General features: G+C 38.1%; 1 protein-coding gene across 2 annotated transcripts in view; it reads left to right on the top strand.

The window, feature by feature from the left end:
• The window catches only part of NELL1 (neural EGFL like 1), a 947,998-nt gene that overhangs the window by 3,898 nt on the left and 916,769 nt on the right, over positions 1–27,331 (top strand). For both annotated transcript variants that reach the window (XM_007497168.2, XM_056802023.1), the window contains exon 2: positions 10,099–10,227. In XM_007497168.2, coding sequence (XP_007497230.1) covers positions 10,099–10,227 — 129 coding nt within the window. The remainder of the gene's footprint in view (positions 1–10,098; positions 10,228–27,331) is intronic.

Here is a 27,331-nt window from a genome sequence, read left to right as displayed (position 1 = left end):
AAGAATAATGTGGAATCCATGAGGCAGTCATATGGAGAGAGTGGGCCAGAGAGTCAGGAAGACACTGGATCAAGTCTCACTTCTGACATATATTGGCTATATGATGCTGGGCAAACATTTAGCCTCTCAGGGCTCCCACTCAACCCTTCAAAACTAGAAAAGGAGTAAAGGTAAAGAGTTGTTGTTCTTTAGGCTGGCAAATCTTGTGAAAATAAAAAAGAGTAATTTGGGGATATCCAGTGACATCGATAATGATGAAAGTTTGTAGTGAGAATCAAGGGGGCAGTCTGAGTTCTCCTCTGGGATTCTTATGGTCAAAGGACCTTGAAGAAGGTCCTTAGTTCATTAGGCAGACCAGATGTGGTGAAGGACTGTGAAGATGGACAAAAGAGGGACAGGATGAGAAGGTATGGCTAGGGCACAATCTGCATCTCTGAAGGAAATGTCCATATTGATTAATTCACAGAGAAATTGGAGCTTTGGAATATTGTAGTAGGGTTTTTAAAAGACTATAATAAGAGCAATAACACCTTTTGTTATCATTTTTCTTCTGAGGTCTCCAAGCATAAACATGGGAAGACATAAGGATCAATGGATATTTACTCACTCACTTTCTACTTTGTGGGGTTTTCCTCCAGGGACAATGGGGGAAAGAGTAAGGATGCCTAGAGATGATGATGATTAAAACCGACATTTATATAGCCTTTAAATTTTGTAGAAGAAAGTTCACTTAGCTAAATGGGTTTTTGTTGTGTGGTTGGGTTCAACTCTTCATGACCCCATTTGAAGTTTTCTTGGCAAGATATTGGAGTGGCTTCAGGTATTCTTGGCAAAATATTGGAGTGGTTTGCCATTTCCTTCTCCAACTCATCATGAGAAAACAGATGCAAACAAGGTTAAGTGACTAGCCTAGTGTCACCCAGCTAGTGTCTGAAACTGAATTTGAACTCAGATCTTTCTGACTCCACACCTGGTACTAGTTGCTAGACTAAGTGGACTGAGGGTTATTACAGAATAAAGAAGACCTGTGTTCTGGTTTTTCTTCTGCTACATATTTGCTGTGACCAAGGCAGTTTCTCTTTTAGGAGCTCAGACAATAAGGGCATTCTTTACTTTGATGAAATCACAGGTCTAGATCAAAAAAGAAAACAATTTTCTCCAAAGCACTTATACTAATCCTGACAGAAACCTGGTAAGGCATGCAATATTAATGAAAATAATAGTTTATTTCATAAATAACATTTATGTGGCACTTTAAAGTTTGCAAAACACACACACACACACACACACACATATATATATATATATATATATAATTTCATTTGATTCTTATAACAATTCTGGGTGATAGATACCATTTTATAGATGAGGAAACTGAGCTGACCATACAGCTCGTAAAGTACCTGAGAAGGGTTTTGAGCTTCACTTCTTGCCTCTTCTAAATGCAGTGCTTTTCCTGTGAGACCATCCCTCTCTATTGCTCTCTATTATTGTAATCCTCATTTTTTTGAGGGGGAGGGAACCTGTGATTTCCTTGATATAGGGAACTGCCAGTGAGGAAGCTTCCTCAGCTAATGCAGTTCATCGTGGTCACCCACTCTATAACTTAGAGCCTTACAAGGTGTCAAAGAGGTTAAACTACTTGTCCAGGGTTATACAATCAGTCTGTATCAGAGGCAGGACTTGAAACCAGGTTCTCTTGACTCTACAGCTGACTCGCTCAACCTCATCTTCCATATTAAAACAAACAAACAAACAAACCTGAGTCTCAAAAAGTTTCAGTGACTTGCCCAGAGTCACTTGGTTACTAAGACATGAAGTCTAGGTTATTGAACTACAGGAACACTGCTTTTGTGCTTCTGTCCTTCTAAAACTCTAGGACAGAGGTATCTAAGACAGGCGCAAGGAGGCAGCTAAGTGTCTCAGTGTGAATAAAGAGCCAGGGCTAGAGCTGAGAAGTCCTACATTCAAATCTGACCTCAGATAACTTCCTAGCTGTATGATCCTGGGCAAGTCACTTAACTGCCTTCGCCCAGCCCTTTCTGCTCTTCTGCATTTGATTCCAAAATGGAAGGTAAGAATTTAAAAAAAAGGCAGACTCAATGTGGTCTGACATTAAAATGTAATTGAGAAACATTTTTAAAAATAAATAAAAATACAAGTAAACATAGATAACATCACATTTAAAAACCAATTCAGTATGTAGCCTGCTGGTGTTCTGATGCAGCCCCAGTTCCTATCTGAATTTGATACTACTTGCTTTACAGGACAGGGGGCTGCCTGATAGGGAGGGAGGAGGAGAATCATGAAAAAGACACTGTTCATCCCTGTTATTAATTTATTATTAGCCGATAGAGTTGTGAGCATCTGCTGTGAGCAGACATCTAAAGGAACATAGCTTGGGTAGAGGAGTTGCTGAGAAGGAAAGTTAATTTCCCCTTAAATAGCACAGTTGGAATTCAGTGGATTAAATACATTTTCTGACAGAAAAGGTGTTCAAGTGGTAGATGAGATAAAATAGCGATCCTACTTTTGTCTTATGCCATTTGGACTAAGAAAAGCATGAGTCCAGTGGCACTAGATTAGATCTGAGGATGAATCAATTCAACGCTGATTTGGGCGGGAGTCTCCAGCCCACATGGACCAAATGGACCAAATGGATTTTGGAATGGCTAAGCCCAGTGGGGCAGGGTGAAGGAGAGGTGGGCCACCAGCAGGTGTCAGAGGAAATTAAGGCAGAGCTTTTTGATGCTGGGGACTGGCCCTAGGACCTCTGGGATATTTACAATCTTTTCTTCAAAGTTGTTTAGAAATTGCTTATTCTGAGTAATTCCAATTTCTCAGCTGGTGACATTTGTACAGCAGTTATATACTAAGTGGGAAAACTTTAAGAGTTTATTAGGCTTCCTGAAAAGGGCAGAGGCTCCTCGTTCAGGAGATGAGCAGGAACCATTTCCCCCTCTTTTCTTTCCAGTTCTCTCGAACCATGTTCAAGGGAGACCATGCAAATGCTACCTCATTAATAAGTTTCCTGATTCCCTGGGCAAAGTGTGAAATGATATCTTTTGCACATTACTATTGCCCAAGGCATTTTCATCTTGAAGGGGACCAATTAAAAAAATGGAAGAGAAAAGGAAAAAAAAAGTGTTCTGGGACATAACTGATTTCTTTCCTCCTTAATTCATTAGATCATAGATTTCAGGTTTTGGGGAAAGACTTAGAGGTAACCCTGTCTAGTTTCTTCTTTTTCACAGATGAGTAAACTAAAGTGCAGGTATAGATTTTCCAAAATCATATAGCTGGTAAGTAGCCCATCCAGGATTCAAACCCAGGTCTCCTGAGGTTACCAATACAATAATTTGATATTATGCTATGCTATATTTTCTTTATATTATATTATATTATATTCAAAAATCACTTATATTTTCATTAAACATTTTATATTTATTGATGTCTTTTGTTTTTACATTATATTCATGTCTGAATCCCTCCCAACTTCCCTAGTGAGTCAGCTTTTATAATAATGTTATCAATGAAAGAGAAAAGTATGTTTCATAATATATACAATATAGCACATTGATAGTCCTCCAGATCTCCAGGGAGGGGCATTTTCTTAACTTTTTTTCAGAGCTGAAGTTTGTCATCATAATTAGATAGTATTTCTTTTCTTTTAATTTATATTTCCATAATTATTGTGTATATTGTTTTCCTGTCTCTGATTAATTTTCTTTGTATCAATTCATAGGAATTTTCTCATGCATCTCTGAATTATTAATATTTATTGTTTCTTTTTTTTAACCCTTACCTTCTGCTCTAGAACCAGTGCTAAAAGGGTGAGTCAGTGAGTTAAAAGCTGGGTCTAGAGATGAGAGGTCCTGGGGTTCAAATCAGGACTCAGAAATTTGCTAGTTGTATGGGCTTGGGCAAGTCACTTAACCCCTTTTGCCTAACTCTTATTGCTCTTCTGTCTTGGAAGCAATACACAATATTGATTCTAATATAGAAAGAGAGGATTAAAAAAATTTATAATGAGTATTGCTTTTAAGGCAGAAGAGTAAGGTAAGAACTACCTAGGTAAGTAGAGTTAAGTCACTTGCCCAGGGTCACACAGCTAGGAAGTATCTGAGATCAAATTTGAACTCCAGACAATATTCATTGCTTTTTTTTTTTAGAAAAGTGACATCCGATTACATTCACATACCATATATCATGTATTTAATAATCTCCTAGTAGATAGGCTTTGTGCCCATGGGTAAATTACTCACCTCTTAGTGATTAAGTGGTCCCTAAGCCAGTGATGGGCAACCTTTTGAGCTTGGTGTGTCAAAATTTGCCAAAAAACTGAGCATAACTCAGGTAGTGTGTTACTTTGAGAAAAAAAACCATATAATTTTGTGAGATTTATAGTTCAAATAAAAAAATTATTTATTTAATTAACTTTCAATTAATTAATTAATTAATTAAATGATTAAATAATAAAAATGTCTATTTGTAATATATATAACTATTTAATAAACCAAAAACCAATTATTTAACTTACCTGCTTAGTGATTTCTTTGTTCATTTGTTTGTTGGTTTCTTTTGTTGGTCTTGATATTATTTAACTTGTGTGGGGGCTGTGAACTAAGATAAGTGAGGGGGACAGGGAATTCTTCAACTAACCTGCCTATTAGTGACTTTTTTGTTGCTAAATTTCATTAGCTAAATCTTCAATTGAAGGTTGGTATTTTGTACACATCAAGCCCAAGCAAGTGCTACTAACTTCATCTGTCAATCTGTTTCTTTTGTTGGTTTTGATATTATTTAATGCTGAGAATAAAGTCTCACAAACGTATGTAGAGGAAAAAATTGTGAGTAAAGTCATTGCTATATTTTTCAGGGTGCTAAAAGTGTCTGGTAATCTGTTGTAGGCACTCCTCTTTTGCACTTGGGTCAGAGCCCTGCCCAGTCTTCTTCTGGCCCTGCCCCTGCCCCTCCCTACCCCACTCCTCCCCAGCCACCTAGCCTGTGCCCAGCCACTTGCCCCTGCCCCCACGACCAGACCAGTGTGTGGTGTAGCCTTCCCTCCCCCCCAGCCTGCTGAGGCATGGGCATGGACATGGCCATGGCTGCAGGAACAGCAACCCCAGGTGGCTCCTGGGTCCCTAGGTGCACTAAGCCTGCATGCGACTGTCATGGAAAATGGCTATGTGTATCAATGCTGACATGTATGGCATAGGTTCACCATCATGGCCCTTGGCAATTCTCTAAGACAATGAGGTACTCCACATTGATGGTGGAACTTTCTCCATTCAGAGTTGTCCATATCATTGAATTTACACGTTGATTTTGTTTCCATTTTTTTTTTGCTACAAATGTGCAGCTATGACTATTTTGGAATATGGATAGAAGGAAAGAAATACACATTTATTAAGCACCTAATATTGGCCAGGCACTGTGACAAACACTTTACAAGTATTATTTCATTTGAACCTCACAAAATACTCTGGAGGGTGAGTGTGCTATTGTTACCTCCATTTTACAGTTGAGGAAACTGAGGCAAACAGAAGTTATGGGACTTACACAGGATCACCAAGCTAGTTCTGAAACTGGTCTTCCTACTACCTAGATGCCTTTCTTGTGTTCATTGTTATAATTTTTTTTTTATCTCTTTGTTGGTATGTGCCTAGAAACAGTGCTTTTGAAAAAAAAAAGGACAGTTCAATTATCTTTGAATCATAAGTAAATTTCTATCCTCAGAAAAAGAAGTAAGGAATAGGTAATGGGAAGAGTAGCCATATAATAAATTTAAAGGATTAAACAAAGACATGGTAGGACTTCTTCAGAGGGCATCTGGGCATTTCTTGAGGGGCCTCCAGAGAAGAGAGTATAGAATGGACTTTTTGTACAATGGTGATAGAGTGAAAGGAAAGAAGCAACAATGTCTTGAGCTTTTGGAAACTGTTTTAGATGCCAAAAACATGAAACTATGTGCTGTTTGCTTACTTTTAGAAAATCACTCCATCTGGAGAAGGGACATCTATTGTTTTTAGCTAAGGTCACATTTCCCAAAGTTCCTCATGGAAAAAAAAAAAAAAGATTGGTTTGAAGATTCTTTGAGTTTATTTCTGGTTTGATGGCAGAACATGAACAGGGAGTGGACAAATCACCTATTAATTCTTTGCCTTATCTGCTCAAGGTGAAAATAAAATCATGGCTTCTGACCCTCTTTTCACTGCACCTTGCATTCACAAGATATAAGCTGACAGGACTTGTCAGATCACTCTGGGTAAGTTGGAAGGATCAGATGTTCTGTCCTTTTTGGAGCAGATTGGAACTGGTTCAAGGATCTGAGCTGGATGAACTCTTGTCAAAGCACAAGAAATACTAAGTTTAGAACTTTTTATTTTGAAAATTTTATTTAATTAGTTGATTTTAGAATATTTTTCCTTGGTTATGAGATTCATGCTCTTTCCCTCCCCTCCCCTGTCCTCCAATCCCCTCCCGTAGTCAATGAGCAATTCCACTGGGTTTACATGTGTCTTTGATCAAGACCTATTTCCATATTATTAATATTTGCACTGGGGTGATCATTTAGAGTCTTAAGGAAGAACTTTTTGACCTTGGATCAGTTGTACATAATGGGCTCTTGATAAACACTTATTGACTTGAATTGTTTCTTCTGATTAGAATTCTTTCTTACTCAAAGAAGCATCCTTGTTAGTGGTTTAGGAAGCAAGTTTGTGGGCTTGGCTGGTTGCCTAGAGGTTCTCTGGAAATGGTGATGTGGGCTGCAGAGGGTCAGGTCTTCTGTGACTCATCTATATATCCGGTGGCAAGGATAGAGGTTAGATTTCCTGTCTTATGAACAGAATCTTGACTAATGATTTTGCTAATTATTCTTTCTTGCTGACCACATTGGTGGAATTCTTCTCTGCCATCTGTATTCTTTCCCTTTATGAGTTCAAAAAGATGTTGTAGCATTATAATCTTTTTAGAGTAGAGATCCAACTTACAGAAGAAATGTTGGAGTTTCTTTCTCTACTCATCTTTCTCTGACTCTTTTAGGTCCTTTCTCAGAATCTGTTTATTAACCCTGTACATCAACTAATCATTAAAGCATATCATGCCATCTTCTAAATGGATAACTTAATAACCTCACAAGATTTTTCATTCCTACTATTTTGAGGGAGCAGATGTATCTAGATCTATGACAACAATGTAGTGAACTCTACGTGTGGATATCCCCACCAATGCAGAGGTCACTTTCCATCTGGAACATTATGAGGTGAATGATAAAGTGACTTGTTTGTAGAAACCCAGCTAAAATATATCCTAAGCAAGACTTGAACTCAACTCTTCCATACTCCAAGACTGGGCTTTTATTTGTTATTCTAGGTTTCTTCTTATATTAATATTACATTAAACTATTGTGGAAAGTTGACTAGTATAATTAACATTTTTGGAGCAATCCTGAGATAATTAATCCTCCCTTAACAATTTCCTCACAGAATTTCACCCCTCTCCCCACCACATTTTCACACAAGACAAGGATGAAGAAGGAATGAGGTATTTGACTAGAAAAGTTGGAGATTGGATGGGAAACAGGAGTACTCTGAGGGATGTGCTAAAATAGCTCAGAGCAGCTGGAGAAAACTGATTGTTAAATTATTAATATGAGCATATATACTTCTAAAATTGGCAGTGGCTACCAATTGATGCTTGATTTATCATTTTGTTGCTTTTCTAGACTTAAACATTGGAGAAAATGCTAATATAACTGATTAAATTTAAAAGTGTGTCTTGCATACATCTCTACTCCCCCCACCTCTAGGGAATTGATTGTTAAACATTTAAGGGCACATCAGTACACAGTAAAGTCCTGCAGGGCATTAGTGGTAATTAACAGATAGGTTATGAGTCTAGAAGTAGGAGGAAGAGAAATATGGTCCCAGCCCAATGTCCCATTCTTGGCATATAAGTAATTTCAATATCAAATCCAGAAAATGGGTGGTAGATCTGAGATTAAATCCAGGAGCTCAAGGCTCAGTACCTACTATGTGCTGGGCATTGTGAGGGAGGTGACCTGAATCTGAGAACAATAAGTCCCAAGTTAGAAATCTTGATACACAACAAGATCATGGAGGGGTAATTCAGATGCAATAGCAGTGTTTGTGGTGAAACTGTACTACTTACACCCTCCTCACTCTGCTAAAGGCAGTTACCTGTTTGCTTGGAGCCCATAACAACTTGGTAACCTCCATTATTCCACTAAAGTGCCCAGGGGGAAAATAGCTACATCTACTAAATCTCCTCTATGGGATAAATTTCTAGTTTTCTTTCCCATGAATAAATGTCTGACCCAGGGTTATAAAACAACGAATAACAAATTTAATTGGCATCTAGATTTTTCAATATTTCTCCCTTACTTTTATTCATTTTCCTCTTTCTAAGAAGGAAAACTGCAATAAAAGAAGCCTATATACATTCGTGACAAAAAAACTGAATGTGATGATTTGCAAATAATTGAATGGTTTAGGATTTTCTGTCCCCTTCAGGGGTGGGGATTAACTCATTGGGGCTTGGAGAAGACCATCCAGAAAGCTACTACAAGCTTTATATTTGGGGACTGAAATCCCTGTACCCCAACCCCCAAGCTAATAAAAGAAGGAGGCAAACAGATTCAGGGAGAGAAGTGAGTTAGAAACAGCTTGAGAGGGGCAGAGGAGTAATTATTCAAACCCTTTTCCCTATTCCCAGATCAGCCAATGGCCAGCTGTGCCTTTAATTTAACCCTTTATTTGAATATTGCAAGGAAAAAGGTGGTTTCTTTCAGAGAAGACTTGGCTGGCAGCAAGTCTTTGAGGCAGGGGGAAATAATAGAATTATTTAGCAGCAAGTGTTTTGTTTGTATATTTTCTCCAAATTGTAGTACAGGAGAGAAAAAAAAATATGTAAGTAAATATGGTAATCACAGTTCACCTCACTTACATGACCTTCATCCCTGGTCTCTACAGGACAAATTGAATGTGAGATTTACAAAGCTTCCAGAGCCTCCATACAACCATTAGGCAAAACTTGACAGCTGCAGCTGATTAACGCATCTCCAACAGCGCAACTAGAATTGCACTATTGAGATGCTAAGTGTAGACCCAGCCTTAATGAATGATTTAGCATAGTCAACTGGGTAGAATGTGCCGGGGACATTATTAGGATTTTCTTTTTCTTTTTCCTTTGATAATTGGGAATCACTTTGCAATCAGGAACAAGTTATTCCACCTTGCACTGCTCCCCCCCCCCCAACTCCTGATTCCAAACAGGCTTTCTTTGTTGCTTACTTTTCTCTGAGAGAATGGAAGGCTTAAGCTTCTGATGGGTGGTGGGTGCCCAGGCCAGTGCCCTCAGTCCAGGTGGGTGGGATGTGTACTCAGGATTCCATCTGGAAGTCATCCTGGACGAAAGCTTCTGAAGGAGGCACAAATTGTTTCTCTTCTAAGAGAAACAACTTGGGGTTAGAGTGCCAGACTAAGTCTGGAAGATAGCGGAAATCCAGCCTTTGAGACTGCCCTGCTGTGTGACCATGGGTGAGCCGCTGGATTTCCTTCTCTAGAATATGGAGATGATCATATCTATAGCAGCTTCCTCTCTGGGTTGTGGTGAAACCTAAATGAAATAATGTATGTAAATCGCTTTGCAAACTTTAAAGCACAATAGAAATGGCAGTCATTATTATTATTCTGTTCCGCTTCTGCTGCTTTCTCCAGGCAAAAGCCTCCTTCATCCCCTTTGTTACAGGCAGTTAAGTTTTGATTAATTGGGAGCACTCTGGGGACATCCCTGATGGTGGTGGAGCATAGGAGCTCTCTTGTCTTTTCCAGAATCCCATAGCATGGGTAGGTGTGTGGGTGGGTGGGGGTGTAGAAAGCTGAATTAAAAAGCTAGAGTGCAATAAGGAGAAATCAAGATTTTTCTTTTTCCTTTTTTGGGGGGGTGTTATTATGGTAAAGTAAGTACTTGTCTCAAAAGGCAGCTATGTTCTCTGCACACCTGATCATAGTCTTCTATATTGCCAGCCTGGTTTTGTATTTAAAGCTGGAATGTCTCTTTGTTTCTTTGCAGTGGTGGGCTTTGGAATGGACCCTGACCTTCAACTTGACATTATCACTGAGCTTGATCTTGTGAACACGACTGGTGGAGTTACTCAGGTGGCAGGACTTCACAATACCAGCAAAGCATTTTTGTTTCAAGGTAAACATAGCTCTTCATTTGCATGGGGGTGGCTTTTTGGTTTGAAGAAATTGTTTCTCTGGGACAATAAGATTTACAGAGATTATAGGTGACTTCAATATTTATTTTAATGTGTTCTCAAACACACTGACTTTCCAGTTCATCAGCCTTTTCAATTTTTGTAACCTCTCTCTTCCATCTACCTCAGCAAGCAATAATAATAATCTTCAGATGATTATTTGTGGTAGAATGGAAAAAGCACTGGCAGAGGAGTTGGAGGGTTCAAATCCTAGGTCTGCTATTTATCTGAGTGATCATAAGCAAATGCTTTTACCTCTGAGCCTCATTTTCCCTACTTATGAAATGAGGGAGGTTGGACCAGATGCCCTCTTGAAGTTCCTTACAACTCTATGTCTATGATTTTATCACACTCTCTCTGCTTTACTTGAACAACTGCCTGTGGCAGGTAAGCAGGTTGCAGTCTGATCCAGGCAAGAACTTCCAAATGATTGGGCACTTAATAAATATTTTTTTATTGATCAAAACTTTTCAAAAATGGAATAGGTGAGTAGGTAGGGAGTCCTCTGGCACTGCTTCATTCAAGCAGAGGATAGACAGTGTTTTAAGAGAGGTGATTTACACTTTACATAAGGGTTAGACTAGGTTATTGGGGTTATTTCTAGCTCTGAGGTTCTATATTTGCAGTCTTATTTTAGCTTTTGTTACTTAAGAGGCTTTAGTATGTCTGATAAAAATCAGACACCCCCAAATGTATAAGTAATTAAGATAAATTTGTATAATTAAGAGAAATTTATGAGAATGAGGTGAATTCTTCAGCCGATAAATGGACAGAGAAATGCATAAGCAGCCCATAAAAGAAGAAACAGAATTTAATAACCACATTGAAAAATTGTTTAAACCTTCCAGTAAGGAAAGAAGTGCAAATTAAAACAACTCTGGAATATCACTTTTCATCTATTAAATTGACAAAACAATATATTCAAGAAAATTCAATAAAAACAATAAAATTCATTGTAGGCAGGGCTGTGGAAAAATTGGTTTACTATATAGCTCGTGTAGCTATTGTAATCTAGTTGGAAAACAATATGGTTATATACATTATATATAATTACAAAATGTATAACATAAATATGTATACTTTGTACAGGTAGCCTCTTAGATTTCTTCAAAACACAGCTTGGCTGCCATCTTACAAAACCTTTCCTAATTTCCTGAGTTGTTGGTGCTTTTTACTACTACCACTACTACTACTTCCTTCCCTTCCCTTCCCCTTCCCCTTCCCCTTCCTCTTTCTTTCCTCTTCCCTTCCATTTTAGAATTAATACCAACTATTGATTCTAAGGCAGAAGGGTCATGAGGCTAGGCAATGGACGTTTAGTGACTTGCCCAGGGTCACAGAGCTAGGGAGTGTCTGAGACCAAATTTGAACCCAGGTCCTCTAGACTCCAGACCTGACAATCTATCTCCAAGTCACCTAGTTGCCCCCTTCTCTTTATTTCTTTACATTACTAGAAATTATACTTTGTATTTACCTATCCTAGCAATATTTTATTCAGCGGTACTGAAGCTCCTCTTTCCCTTTCTGCCTTTGTATCCCTAGCATCTGGCATAGTGCATTGCATGTAGTTGGTTTTCAACAAGTGTTTAATGTATTATTGAATTGAGTGTATATTAACTGTTTCAAAACTATATATTCCCTTTAATTCAGTGGTCTTATTAATAGGACTATATCTTGTTACTATTTTTTTTAAACTGGATCCTTCTATTTTGCTCAGGCTAGAGGTACAGTGTCCACTTAAGGGCTAGATCCAAATATTGATTAGCACAGAAGTTTTGACTCATTCTGTTTTACTGACTGGGCTAGTTATCCACTTCCTAGGCAGGCTGGTGGTCATTAGCTCCTAGGGGTTCACACTGTTGTTGCTATTGGACTTAGAGCAGATGCCTAATTGGCTTTTGCCTTTCTAAAGCTCAGAACTCCTGAGCTCAAGCAGTCCACCAGCCTCAGCCTTTTCCAGTAGTATGAATAACAGGCAAGTAATATCACATCAGTATATCCTGTTAAAATGAAGAAAAGATTCACGTATGCAAACATATCAATAGCTTTATCAGTCCTAGGAAAACCTGGGAAATTCATATGTCTGACTGATGAATGGCTAAAGAGATTTTGTATCTTAAGAAAGGAAGAATGCAAAGAAATATATAAAAATATGAACTAATGCAGAGTTCAGAAATGATAGGACAACCATGTTCACACTTATGTTGTACAAAATAATAAAGTGTGTGTCTCTCTCCATCTCTCTCCCCCTCCCCCCTTTCCCTCTCTCCTTTCCCTCTCTCCCTCCCCCCACTCTCTCTCTCTTTCTCTCTCTCCCACCCTCCCTCCAGTCCTCCCTCCCAATCATGTGAAGTTTCTGATGCTTTTGGAATCTCTATAATATTTTACAAACCAATCCTTGAATATCTTTATAATTGTATTGCCTTTAAAATGGAGGTGTAACTTGAAAGGTCCATTCTAGCAAGTTATCACCCACAAATATGTTAGTTAAATGCCATGATAAATTCAATCACAGAATCACTTTTGTTTGAACATCCATTATTACTCTTCTGAACTCTGCCCTGATTAGACCACATCTATTATGTTGTATACCACACTTTGGGAAATACATTGGTAAGCTGGAGAGTATCCAGAAGAGGGTGATTGGGATGGTGAAGAGCCTTGAGATCATGCCATTTTATCATCATTTGTGGGAAATGGGGTTTGAGGCAGCCTATTGCAGTAGAAAAAAGTATAATCCTTTGATTTTTTTATTTTATTCTTTAAAAATATTATTCTGGGAAAGGGACTTAGGAGTCATCAGATTGTCAAAGGAGTCCACAATACAAAAGAGGTTAAGAACTTCTGATTTAACAGAAAGGGGAAAAAAGTCAAGATTGCATTTGTAATGTTAGATTATGTCAGTAACATATGGTTTCACAGACTTTAGGATGAAATAAAGGTATTGCACATGATGAAAAGTTCAAACAATAGTAAATCATGAGAGCTGGTGGAATTGTATCTGGTCATATAACAAAATTGTTATGTAGCCCTGCCTTGGCAGGTATCCCAGAATATTCAGTATTGGGTATTTTGGAGAGAAGTTCTGGGAAGCTATATATGTAGGTGTTTGGGATTGGTTCATGGAGAGTTCTCAAAGAAGGAGGCATTAGATGAGGAAAAGGTCAATAGTTTGAGAGGAGTGGATGAAAGAGAGTGACAGACAGATAGACAGACTTGTGGAGCAGCATCAAAAACCCTACCTTTGTTTCCTTCCCAACACTTAAATCCATAGAAACTGGAGCCACTGATTGGAGTGGAGCAACAGCAGGAATGGTCTCTATTCTGTGGATTGAATATAGCTTAGGTGACAGGGCTACATCAGAGTAATGATTACTCCAGGCTCCTTCAATGTCTGAGCAGAAAGCCTTTCCAGATCCCTGCTGTCAGAAAGTCATTGGCTACTATATCTCTATTTCTTGTGCTGCTCAGTGGTCCACTCTATTGAGTCTTCCATCCACTTTTCCTTTTCGGTGTTGATTCATTCTCCCTTAAACATAAAATTACTAACTTGCTAGCATTGCTTGAGTGATCATGTGCACAACAGTAAGGTGGAATAGGTCTGGAATGCTTATAGTAAAACATATAACTCTTGGCTTTGTATGGAATCTGGCCTTTCTTGGGTCCCTGAAGTCCAAAAATAGGCTTGTCTTTGAACTTAGCAACCCCACAGGTCTGGCTGTAGCTTTTTGAACTGGTCTAAGATTATAAAATGGGAGAAATTAATAAGGACTAGGAAAGGTAACATAATCTTCTATGTAAAGCCATTAATTCTCCTTAGACTTATTATTCCTTAACAAGCCCAGCAGTCAAGGACAAAAGAGCCAACGAGGAGAGGAAAATATGCCTGATTCTTCTTTTCTTATATAAATTCCCATCTGTGTTATCCTACCACGGGAATTCCATTGAACAATTGTTACTCTTAGTACCTCTCAATATCTTATAGTAAATGCTAAAATTTGCACATAGACCATTTAGTATAAGGCAGCAACTGTTGTTGGTCAGTCATTTTTCAGTCATGTTTGACTCTTTGTGACCCCATATGGGGTTTTCTTGGCAAAGATACTGGAGTGGTTATTATTTTCTTCTCAGCTCATTTTACAGATGAGGAAACTGAGGTGTACAGAGTTAAGTGACTTGTCTGGAATCATCCAGTTAGTAAGTGTGAGTCCAGATTTGAATTCAGAAGACAAGACCTGTTAAAGTTAGAGGACCAAGAAAATCAGATCAGCAGAAGCCTTTTCTAAATTTCTGCATCATCAGTAAGCTTTGAAACCCTTCCCTTCTATTTCTCTAGAGCTGTAGAGTCGGTAGAAAATTACCTGATGCAGCCTTTGCTCTCAAGAGGTTTGTAATTTAGTCACATGCAAGATCACATAGGTGCTCAATAGATATTTGATGTGTTGTTGACATGTGCATAAAGATGGATAACAATGCAGGTCAGGAAGAATTTATTCTGTTTCTTCAATAGAGGTATGAGATCATATGCCATCTCTGATGGCACAGATCCATGCCTTCTTATCCCTTGTCAATCAGCAATGCCAAGTGACAAATGAGTGATACAAATAGTAAGTGTTCTTGGCATTGAGTGGGAAAAGAATGTTTTTGGCTCAGGTGATCAAGGAAGGCTTCATAAATGAGATGGGCTTAGAGGTGAGCCTTGAAAGATGGGTCTGAGGGCTCAGGAGATAGACTACTAGACTTTGAGTCCGAAGATCTGGGTACAAGTCCCATTTCTGACATACCTTATAAAAATAGACAGTACTTTAAGCACCTACTTTGTGCCAAGACCTTTGCTAAATGCTTTACAAATCCTCTGAACAACCCTGGGAGGTAGATGCTTTAATTAGCTCCATTTTACATTTGAGGAAACTGAATCAAGAAGAGGTTGAGTGACTTGCCCAAGGTGGCACAGCTAGTAAGTGTCTGAGGTCAGATTTGAACTAAGATTTTCTTGACTCCAGGCCAAACACTCTATCTGTGCCACCCAGATGCCTCTACTACCTGTGGGACCTTAGGCAAATCACTTACCTTTCCTGATCTTCATTTGCTCATCTATAAAATGAGGGAATTTAGGGTTAGATTGCCTCTGATGTCTCTTCTATCTCCAGATCAATGATCTCTTGAGTAGAGAGGTGGCAGGTAAGTGAAATTCATAGAACAAGATGCTCCTCTCAGATTAAGCACATCACCCCTAATCTCATCAATAAACTACTAGTTTAAACCTTGACTGACATCATCTCTCTTAGCTTCTTTCTCCTCTGATTGGAAGGCCAGAGAGTGGAATTCCAAAGCTTTCCTTAGAGAGGGCAGAACCTGGTTTTTTGGGCTCATTCCACTTTGTATCCGCCGCTCTTCTTGGTTTCTGTTCCATGGAACAAGATGTCTCCTGTGCTTTCCTCATAACCCCTTTCCTGCCTCCCTTTGTGTGGTGCTTCCCTCCATTAGACAGTAAGCTCCTCAAGGGCAGGAATTGCTTTTCTTTTTATTAATTGTGTCCCCAGTGCTTGGCATAGTTTTGAATTATTAACAAATGTTTATTGGGCTAGCATAATAATAACAATAATAATAGCTATAACTAACATTTATATAATGTTTACTATGTACCAAGCACTGTGACAAGTGCTTAAATATTATCTCATTTGACCCTCACAACAATTCTGGAAGGAAGATGCTATTATTATCTATTTTACAACAGAGAAAACTAAGACAAACAGAGGTTAAATGACTTGCCCAACAGCTGGGGAAAATGTCTGAGGCTGGATCTGAACTCAGGTTTTCCTGATTTCAGTTCTAGCTATCTATCAACTATGCTATTTGCTGTCTTATTTTATAGTCAAAGGACACAAATTTAATATCCAGAGAATCAAGGTTCAAATCTGGGCTCTGCCACTAAGTGCTCACTCAGGTAATTTTGAGTAAGTCATTTAATATTCCTGGACCTCACTTTCCTCATCTGTAAAACAAGGGAGTTGAACTAGATGGCTTCTAAGCCTATGATAACATCTAAGGATCTTTTCAGCTCTTAAAGCTAATTTTATGAACAACAAATGCATGGCAATGATGGTTATTCATTAATTATTTTACTTAAAGAACCAAGTTACAAAGGTAGCCTAGTGTGAATGGAAACTTGACCTCAATAGTAGGAAAACTTGGGATTCAAATCTTGCCTCCAATACATACTGGCTGTTCAGCTTTAAGCAAATCCTTTAGCCTCTCAGTATTCAATTTCAAAGACTAGAATTGGAGAGAAGATGCCAGTCTTGGGGTGGGATCCTCTATTCAAACACAAATTCAAACACATTCAGTCGCCATCTTTATTTAAAATGACCTCTGGCTATTCTTAGTGGAAAGTCTGGTTCATCAGTGAAAGTTTTCCACTAGAATCCTTGTTTAGTGAGAAGTGGCATGGAATGAGCCCATTTTCAAATCCCCTCTGTATTGCCTGCCTTCACCCCCACCCCCACTCCCTCCAGATGGTATGCAGATACCAAACCTTTTGGGTTGATTTCAGGATAGGATAATTTTCCTCTTTCAGTTGCTTGGTATGGCATCAGAGCCAGACTTCTGGCTTGGATGGACCAAAGAGCTGGTAATGTATGATCCATCTCAGGTTCCTATCTTTTTTTAAGCAACGGAATAGTTCTCTGTTTTGTGTGAGTGTGTGAGTGTGTGTGTGTGTGTGTGTGTGTGTGTGTGTGTGTGTGTGTGTGTGTACACTACTTTGGGCTCTCTGCAGCAAAATTCCTCTTTAGATGGCTCCCTGCTGCTGTCCAGTACACTGCATTATGCTTGGCGTTGCCAGTTGGTGTGTTCTCGGAGAATGCAAACTACTTTTAGCCAGCTAATAACATTAGCAAGAGTGGAGAGAGAAGCCAAGTCTACTGGAAAACAGAAGTCCAATTGGAAAGTCAAATGCAAATGAGCCTTGAGTTTAGCCATGCTGCAACTCCACTCTCTTAGCACAGATCATCTGATCAAAGATTAGAGCTGAAAAAAGATCTTTGGAACCTCTACCCTGACATACCCATTTTATAGATAAGGAAACAGGCTCTTAGAGGTTAACATAAGTAATGAGTGGCAAAGCCTTATTTCAAGCACACGCCCTGGCCTTCTTTGTATTGTACCATGCTGTTCTGTTGCCAGACATTTATTGAGTACTTGCCAAGTGCTTCAAGGTTATAAGTACCCGTCTTTAAGTTTTATGCCTTTGGTAAGTTGACAGCCCAAGACCAAAGGATTATAAACTTGAGAGCTAGAAGGGACCCTAGAGGCCATTCAGTCCAACAGGAGCCCAGGAAACTTAATTGACTTGCCAAGGGTCACACAGGTAGTAAACCATCAGAATTGGAATTTTTACCTGGGTCCTCTGACTTCAGAGTCAGTGCCCTAAACGATGTTATTTTTAATATTTAGAAAATTTTAAAAAATCCTCATTAAAATGATTGTTCAAGATGATAGAAGAGATAGAATGATAGCACAAACTTTTGAACAGTTCCAGTTCATCCTAAATTCTGAACTTCTCCTTTCTGACTACAATCTCCCTAATCTCTGGCTCCTGGCTTCCCTAACTTCCTTCAAATTCCAACTAAAATTCTACTTTCTCTTGGAAACCTTTTCTGATTCTCTTCAATGCTAGTGCCTTCCCTCTGTTAATTATTTCTAATTTATCCTGTATACATCTTTTTTGCACCCATTTGTTTGAATGTGTATTGTTCCTATTTTTAGACTCTGGGGTCCTTGAGAACAAGGATTGACTTTACTGTTCTTTGTATCCCAGTATCTCTCATAGCACCTGCCACATAACTGAAACTTAAAACATATTTGTTGACTGATCCTGAATATTTTCATTTTTGTCATGTTTGTAATTTTCCTGATACATAGTAGGTACTTAATAAATGTTTGTTGACTGATATAAAATATTCCTATTTTTATCATCTTTGCTAATTGCCTGACATAGAGTGGGTACTTAATAAATGCTTGTTGGTTGATATTGAATATTTCCATTTTGGCCATCTTCGTCAGTTTGCCTTCCCTGCTTTCTTGTCCTCTGTAGAAAACTTCCTGGTCTTTTTAATAATATACAAACGTCAGTATAACACCTGGATTTATCCATGTGTTGTAAGTCACTGTTCCTATTTGACAGGCTTACTTCCTTTTCAGGCCACATATGTCCTTGTTATGAAGTTTTTTCCATTCCTTATGGGTAAGCCATCATTGGTAATATGCTGCAGATTACTTATCCACCATGTTAAATTTCTATTTCCCTGCATCTGTAAAGCATGAAATAGATCTATGCATAAGGAAGATAATCCAGCAGCAGTGTAAAGGATGGATTTGAGGGAGAAAATCAGTTAGAAATAGTTCAGGAAGGTGGTATGTTGGGCCCTATGGGGGTGATGACAAGGACAATAGGAAGGGAATGAGGGGAGGCAGCAATGGTATAATGGAATGAACAGTGGAGTTAGAGTTTAAGGATCTCTCCAGGCTGTGCTCAGGTCTTCCTCTATCATCCTAAAGCCTCCCAATCAGCCCTGGAATTCATAGATCAGAAATTCTCTGTTCTCCTGAAGTCTCTCCCTCTGATTGGATGGCTCATCCCAGAACCTCCATTTAAGAAGGGTGCCCATCCTAATCATTCCAATTTCTCCCCTGGCTACATTAAATATTTCCACTACCATACTCCATTCTCCTCTCCCTCTCTCTCTGTCTCTCCGTCTCTCCCTCCCTCCCCCTTCCTCTCCCTCTCCCCTCTTAGCCCTAATTTTCCCTTCCATTTTCACCTTACTTTTATGTGTTTTTTTCTTCGCTCTGTTAGAACATAAAGTCCTTGAGAGCAGAGTCTGTCTTTCTCCTTGTATTCCTTTCTCTTAGCACAATTCTTGGTACATAGTAAGCTCTTGGGTAGCTAGGTGGCACAGTGGATAGCTTGTTGGCTTGGAGTTAGGGAAACTCATCTTTCTAAGCCCATCTTGGGCTTTAGACCCTTACAAACTGGGTGACCTTCGGCAAGTCACTTAACCCTATTTGCATCAGTTTCCTCATAAGTAAAATGAGCTGGGGAAAGAAATGGCAAACCACTCCTGAAACTCTGCCAAGAAAACCCCAAATAGAGTCATAGCCCATTTGTAGGGATATTTCTGAGATATTTATACTTATGGAACAGGTTTGTGAGAGAAAGCACTAGGAATTATTCCTTAAGGTCAAGTCCGCTTCATAAATATACCACGAACCTATTGTAAGCTATTTCCCCTATATTAATAGTAAAACTGCTGATATTTATATATTACTTTACTAAACATTTCCAAATACACAGTCTTTCATTTCATCTTTATACTTTTTTGTTGTTTAGTCATTTTCAGTCATTTCCAATTTTTGTGACCCCATTTGGGTTTCCTTGGCAAAGATTCTGGAAGGGTTTGCCGTGTCCTTTTCTAGCTCATCTTATAGATGTAGAAACTGAGTCAAAAAGGGTTAATTGACTTGTCCAGAGTCAGCCAGTTAATAAGTATCTGAGCCTTTTTTGAACTCAGGAAAAAGAAGCTTCCCTAGGTCCAATACTGTATACACTGTACCACCTAGCTGTCTATCCTTATACTTACCCTAGCCCATTTGTTATATGGGACAGGTTTAAAAAAATTCCATCTTATTTATGAAAATTGTAAGGTTCAGAGAAGAGAGATAATAATAATAATAATATTTACATAGTGCTTTGAGGTTTGCTAAGTATTTTTACAAATATTATTTTATGTGTATTATTTTATTATTTTATGTGTGGGTATACCCTTGCACAACCCTGGAAGATAGGTGTTATTATTATCCTCATCTTATTATTATTAGTTTTTATTATTAATAGTGATATATATTTTATATAATTTATGTATATTTATATATTTGTTAATAGCATCATATTTCATTTATATAATAAAATGGCTATTTATTAATATCCTCATATTATTCCCATTTGTGGGAAATTCAGGCAGACAGATGAAGTAACTTGTCCAGGGTCCCAGAACTAATGTTTGAGGCTGTCTAAATGATTGTTGCACATTATATAACTAATAAGTAGTAAAGCCGAGGCTCAAATACACATCTCCAAGTTCCAGATCCAAGACTTTTTGCCACTAGGTTTTCCTAAATGTCATTTCTTTTTTAAGCAGAATGCTAGCTTGTTTAATTTGCAAATGATAAAGGGAATTGAAGATACTGTGGCTTCTTTGCATTTTTATAAGCTGCTCTCAATTATCCTTCCCTTTTACTTGAGAAGCTTCTGTGGACTTATTTTCCTTATTCATAAAATGAGGGTGACATTTTAGAGTGTCTTCTTCATAAGGTTGGTGTCAGGTGCAAGTGAAATGTGTCTAAATATTGACATGGTTCTGTGCTCTCATCCACTCAGAACATCCCTTCAGCCTTGCAGATTGCAATCTGTCCATGCTGGCTCTTCTGGGGCCATTTTGTCCTGGCAGCTTCACAAGTTTGCTAGAGAGGGTTCATCCAATATGCTGATGACTTCACTCACTTTCTTCTGAAATGTAGAGAGTACTGATTGAACCCTTTGGCTGTCTACTGGTCAGTCCCTCAGTTTGTTATGGGACCAGTGTTTCTTTTTTTCCTAACATTCAATTCCTTGATAATATCTTTGATTCTTGCTATTCCATAGAATCCCTCATTGGTTATATACTATAGCCTTCTCACACTTACAATGAATTTCTCTATTGCTTTCCATGTGATATTCATTTTTCATTCTTTAGATGCTTGTATTCCCTTATATTTTTGATGCCATATGGCAGCACTGGTAGAATGTTGGTATAATACTAAATGGTGTTAAGGAGCATGGGAGTCTGTGCTTTTTTCAATTTCCTTTTGGGTAATTGGGTAATTGAGAACTTAGCTTCTCTTGAAATTTAGCTTTGGGAGCCTATGTTCATGCTCTCAGTGATTTCATCCTCCAAAGACTCATTCTTCTAGGAGAAATTAAAGTGTGCCCCAAACTTAAAATTCTGTTATAGTATCATTTGTAAAGCTAAACCCTGACTTGATAGCCCATAGGGATGTCTTGATAGCATGCAGGAAAGTCCATTTCATCATTTCTTATGGTACAATAATATTCTAATTCCCTCATAAAGTAAAAGTTATTTAGTCAGTCCCCAATTGAAGAACACTCTCTTAGTTTCTTTCTTTCTTTTTTTGGTAAAGAGCTGCTGTAAATATTTTTATATATGTAGATTCTTTTTTCTTTTTCTCAGATTCCTTTGGGGGTATAGGCTTAGGAAGGGTATATCTGAGCCAAAGGACTTCTCCCCTTTGATAACATTCTGGGCATAGTTCCAAATCACATTCTAGATATCTGGCCCAATAATTCACAGCTCCCCTAACAGTGTATCTGTTTCTGTTTTCCCATAGTCTTATCAACATTTGTCATTTAATTCTGTTGTCTTCTTTGTCAGTCTAATAGGTGTGACTTGGAACTTCAAAGTTGATACAACTTATGTTGCTCTAATGATTATATTTACATAATTTTTCATATGATTTCTTTCCTAAAAAAACAGACTGCTCATGTTCTTTTACCATTTATTTATTAGGGAATGGCTATTAGTCTTTTATATTCTAATCAGTTCTTTATATGTCTTTGATATAAACAGAAATTTGCAAAGATATTTTTCCCTCAGTTACTTGTATGTCTTCTAATTTTTATTATACTGGATTTGTTTGTGCAAAACCTTTTTTATATAATCAAAATTGTTCATTTTTTTCTTGGTGTGATCCTCTCTATCTCTTATTTATTCATGAACCCTTCTCCTATCCATAGAGCTGACAAGTAATTTTTTCCTTGCTCCTTTAATTTGTTTAGGATGTGAATAATCTGTGAAATGTAAAACCCTGCAGGTCTGTCCTTCCATGCACACTTATCTCACTGGGAATAAACGAGTTTGTAAAAAGAATCAGGCTTATAAAATACCACAAGCTGTGGTGTAGAGAAACACAAGACAGTTACTTCGTTCAATTCTATCTAAGCAGACAGAAGGCAAGGGCAGAAAGAAGGTGCCTCTAAGCCTCTCTGCTTCACAGGGGAAAGGAAGGAAGGCTGTTCAGGTCTTTCCTCTAATTGGGTTGTTCCAATTCCATTTGCCCACTGTTGACCATGACACAGGCCACCTTAGGAGAAGCCCAACTGTTTTCCATTTCATAAACAGACAGCTTTCTAGGCTTTGTGGCCAGGGGCTGAAGTGCTTCCCAGATGGGTTCTTTCTCCACTTTTCTCATATCCCAAACATAGTGTGATGCCAAGATCTCATCCCTTCTTGACTCACACTCTGGTGGCCCTTCCAGATAGCCCACTCTCTCAGGGAGTTAGCTCATTAGTCTGTGTGAGCTTATAAAATGTCTGAACAATATTTACTCATCTATATATCTATTAATTAGTCAACTAATTATTTTTATCAATTTACTTTTACTTTGTATGATATAGCTTAGCTGATAGGCAAGGTTTTGCTATGTGAATTAAATCAAACGTTACATCATATAAAATAGAAATTATAGTTGTAAAGGAAAAAAGAGACAGAAAGAAAAGAGGTGAGGATTTTATAGACAAAGCTTTTAGGTGAATTTTTGAATATTGAATTGAATATTAGGTGAATATTTGAAGAACTGTATAAATACAACTTTTATTTGAGTTGCTTGATGGTGGGTGGTGGTGGTGGTTGCTACTTTGTTTTTGTCTGTCTTCCTAGCATTTAGGAAATCCCCTTCCTTGAACAAAGGAGGCAATTGAGAATTTCTTATTGAATAGAATTATTTAAATAAGATGGTTAAAATATCACAGAATTGTTGTTATAGATACTAATATTTCAGATGTCTTAAGGAGAATTTAAATATTATGCCATTGAGGTTATTTTGGTTTAAATTAAGTAAAAAATAGGACTAGTAATATTGAAAACAAAAACAAACCAACTCAAAATACTGGATTTTTTATTTCTTGTCATGAGAAGCTTGGGATCATTAAAGGAATTTGGCAGTTTCTGGAAGGAAATCCAGGCTACTCTTCTCCTATTCAAGACTGAGCCCAATTCAGTGTCCATAATTTCTGGCTGTCTCAGATTGACATTCTGTTGGATAAACACTACAGGTTGTATCTACAGCATTAATTTTTTTAAGTACTTCATAGGCAGCCAGATGGTGCCATAATGCACAGAGTGCTGGACCTGAAATCAGGAAGACCAGAATTCAAATTCAGCTTTGGTCATTTAAGCTGTGTGATCCTGGGGAAATCACTTAACCTGTTTGCCTCAGTTTCCTCATCTGTAAAATGGAAAGAATAATAGCACCTACCACCCAAGGTTGTTGTTAGGATAAAATGAGATAATAATTGCAAAGTTCTTTGCCTAGTAATATACAGCTATATAAATGCTAGCTATTATATCTACACACATACAAATATCAGTTTCTGCTGCTATTATTATTAAACTTATTCCTCTCATCTTTTTGATGGGGTTTAGATAGAAATGGTCCACTCTCCTCCTATTATTCTTTTATACTTAATGTTCTGAGGACATTGTCCAGGTGGATCACATTTTTATAGATGAATAAAAGAGTTTGTATGCAGTGACTTTCTCTTTAGAACCACTGAAAGTCTCCTTGGTACAATTCAAGCAGTAGACAAAGCTATAAAGTTGATAATGTAGCTTGTCCTGTCCCTAAGCAACTTTGATCTTAGCAATGTCCTTAGATTTTGAAAGCTTCCAGGTAGCTTGGAAACTGAGTATTTGCCCTGTTGGCATCTCTGGAAAAAATGTTTTCAGGTTTATGCTAATATTATTCCTGGGCAGTTGTGGATAGCACTTTGTCCCATAAGAAGTGGCCAACTCAAATCCAGTTTATTTAAGAATTCCCAGAATATTTTGAGGTAGATATGTAGGCTGAAGTATGAACATTTGCTCTATGGTTTATCACTCAATTTTTTAGCTCTAAATTTAGTTTCTTTACATTTATTCTTTATCAACTTTTTAATGTATTTGGGTCCCTCATCACCTTTCTTTGTTTCTTTGTCTCTTTGTCTCTCTCTCTCTCTCTCTCTCTCTCTCTCTCTCTCTCTCTCTCTCTCTCTCTCTCTCTCTCTCTCTCTCTCATTCTCTCTCCCTTTCATTCTCTGTCTCTCCCTTCCTTCCTCCTTCCCTCCCTCCTTCCCTCCCTCTCTCCTTCCCTCCCTCCCTTCCCCCCCTACTTCCTTCCTTCCTTCCTTCCTTCCTTCCTTCCTTCCTTCCTTCCTTACTCCCTCCCTCCCTCCCTCCCTCCCTCCCTCCCTCCCTCCCTCCCTCCTTTCCTTCCTTCCTTCCTTCTTCCCTCCCTCCCTTTCTCTTGGTGGTGCATAGTACAAAGCACTTGACTTAGAGTCAGGAAGAACTGTCTCAGATGCTTCTCAGCTATTCAGCCCTGGAGAGCAGATCTGGAGTCAAGAAGACAGTTCAAATTTAGCCTCAGACACTTACTAGTTATGTGATCCCTGGTGAGTCGCTTCACTCTGTTTGCCTGTTTTCTCATTTGTAAAATGAGCTGGAGAAGGAAATGGCAAACCATTCCAGTACCTTTGATAAGAACACCCCAAATGGGACCATGAGAGTCAGACAGGACTGAAACAATTCAACAATAAGAAATATGACCCTGAAAGTCACTTGACCCCAAACTGTGCCCAAGTTTTCCCATTTGTAAAATGGGGATAATAATAGTGCCTATATTCCAGGAATATTGTACGGATCAAATGAGATATCCTGCAAAGCACATCACAAACCTTTAAATGATATATGAATGCTAATTATAGCAACAATAATAATAGTAATTATCATTATTAATAGTATGAATATATCCCTGGAGTCTAAGACAGGGTTTGGCATCTAGTGGCACTTAATAAATGCCTGTTGATGATTATTTATTGATTTAGTGTAGATGCTATGCATTTGAAAATGAATAGGACTCCGGTCTATGCTATCAAGTGGATTTCAGTCTAATAATAGCTGAGATTAAGTCAGCTCTTACTAAGAACTTTCTCGTTTGATACAATAACCCTAAGAGGCAAGTGCTATTATTCTTCTCATTATACAGATAAGGAAACTGAGGCAGACAGCAGTTAAGTGACCTGCTCAGAGTCACATAGATAGTGAGGTCAGATTTGAATTCAGGTCTTCTGGACTCCAGGCATAATGCTCTATCCATTGTACCACCTAGCTGCCTAGTTGAAATGATTTCAAATACCTGTCTAAAGAATTATCATTTGTCAAAGGAATAGAATAGGTATAAAATATTCTAGAAATTCATAAACGAGAGAGATCATTCTGGATTGGAATTATTGGAAAAAGCTTCCTATGGAAGAATTGGCACTTAAGCTGGCTTTGAAGGATAGTTATGATTTGGATAGGCAGAGAAAAAGGGGGAGCTTTCAGGATTGGAGGGATTGTCATGGACAACATATAGAACAGGAATATGTCAGGTGTTTCATCAATCCTTGAATGCATCTATCTGAGTAAAGCAGAGTGTTTGTGTAGGGGGAGCATCAGAGATAAGAATGGAAAGGACTTTTGAGCCAAAGGTGGCTTAGATGGGTATCTGAAGAGAAATGCTAGGGGGATTTTATAAAATCAATGTTTCTACTGCAGTAGTCAGGAGTCTTAGAAATGTAGACTTAGATGCAAATAGGAATATTTCAACTGTTTTATCAAAGGGCTGCCCTTTGATAGAAAATAAAGTATAGAAAGTGGTATAATTTCTTAGAAAATACTCCCTTGTCTCTTCTAGACTGAAACAGAGACTATGGTTCATTCATCTGGGGCATTGGAATAGCATACTTAACTGCCAAGTCTGACTGCTGTGGGCAGGATGTGGGGCTCGGTACGCTTTATCCTTTGGTTTTGTTTGGGTTATCTCTGTGTTATCATCCTGTCTTGTACCTTCTGGAATGGGATATAGCTTACTCCCCTTCCCAACATTTGTTGTTGGAGCATAGTCCACAAAAATCTAAAGAATATGTATTTGCTTAGAAGCTTGAGAAGCTGATTAAGAGAGCTAAACGTTTTAAAAGGATGGGGTGGTTGAAAGAAACAATTCACACACACACACACACACACACACACACATATATATATATATATGAGCCAGATATCCTGGAACATATCAGGTATGACATAGGAAGAAGAATATTGATGGAGAAGACTTTATGAGAGACAGAATTCAAAAATATGAACAATAATGAAAACTATAGCCTCAGATGCCTACACACATGTGGAGAAGTTGAATAATAAGATAAATGAGGTGACTTAAAATAAAGGGATAACATTTGTACTCCTAAATAACATTGAGACTTGGTGGGAAGGATGCGACTTATTACTTGAATATAATTATGAAAAGGTACACAGTCCAAAGGAAGAAAATAGATGGAAAGGGACTTATATTTTCATTATATAACAAAGAAGTACACTTGTAAGGGGATCCAGAAATGGAATATTATGCCCCATGTAAAGGAGGCATCATGGATCACTAATGAAGAGGCCTGGGCAAGAGTATCTCCCTCTGAATATAAAGGAGCAGGGCTCAAATTGGTATATAAATAAGCATTATTCAGAAAGCTAGGTTAAGTCTGTTCCAATCAACTAGTTAATCAACCAACATTTATTAAGTGCCTACTATGTGCCAGGCACTGTGCTAAAACCTGGGGATTAAAAAAAAAGGCAAAATACTATTCCTAACCTCCATGAGTTTATAATCTAATGGAGAAGACAATATGCAAACAAATAAATACAAAACAAACATATCTTAGATGAATAGGGAATAATTTACAAAAGGAAGGCACTGAAAGTAAGAGTTGAGGAAACCTTCCTGTAAAAGATGAGATTTTAATCAGGACTTAAAAGAAAGTCAGGGAGGCTAGTAGTTGGAGTAGAAGGAGAGCATTCCCAGCATAGGAGACAGTCAGAGAGAGTGCTCAGAACCAAGGGATGGAATTTTGTTCAAGGAATA

Source organism: Monodelphis domestica, chromosome 6, assembly GCF_027887165.1.
Source record: "Monodelphis domestica isolate mMonDom1 chromosome 6, mMonDom1.pri, whole genome shotgun sequence".
Taxonomy (NCBI): Eukaryota; Metazoa; Chordata; class Mammalia; order Didelphimorphia; family Didelphidae; genus Monodelphis; species Monodelphis domestica.
The sequence above is the reverse complement of the archived record's forward strand: the minus strand, read 5'-3'. Positions and strand labels throughout refer to the sequence as shown.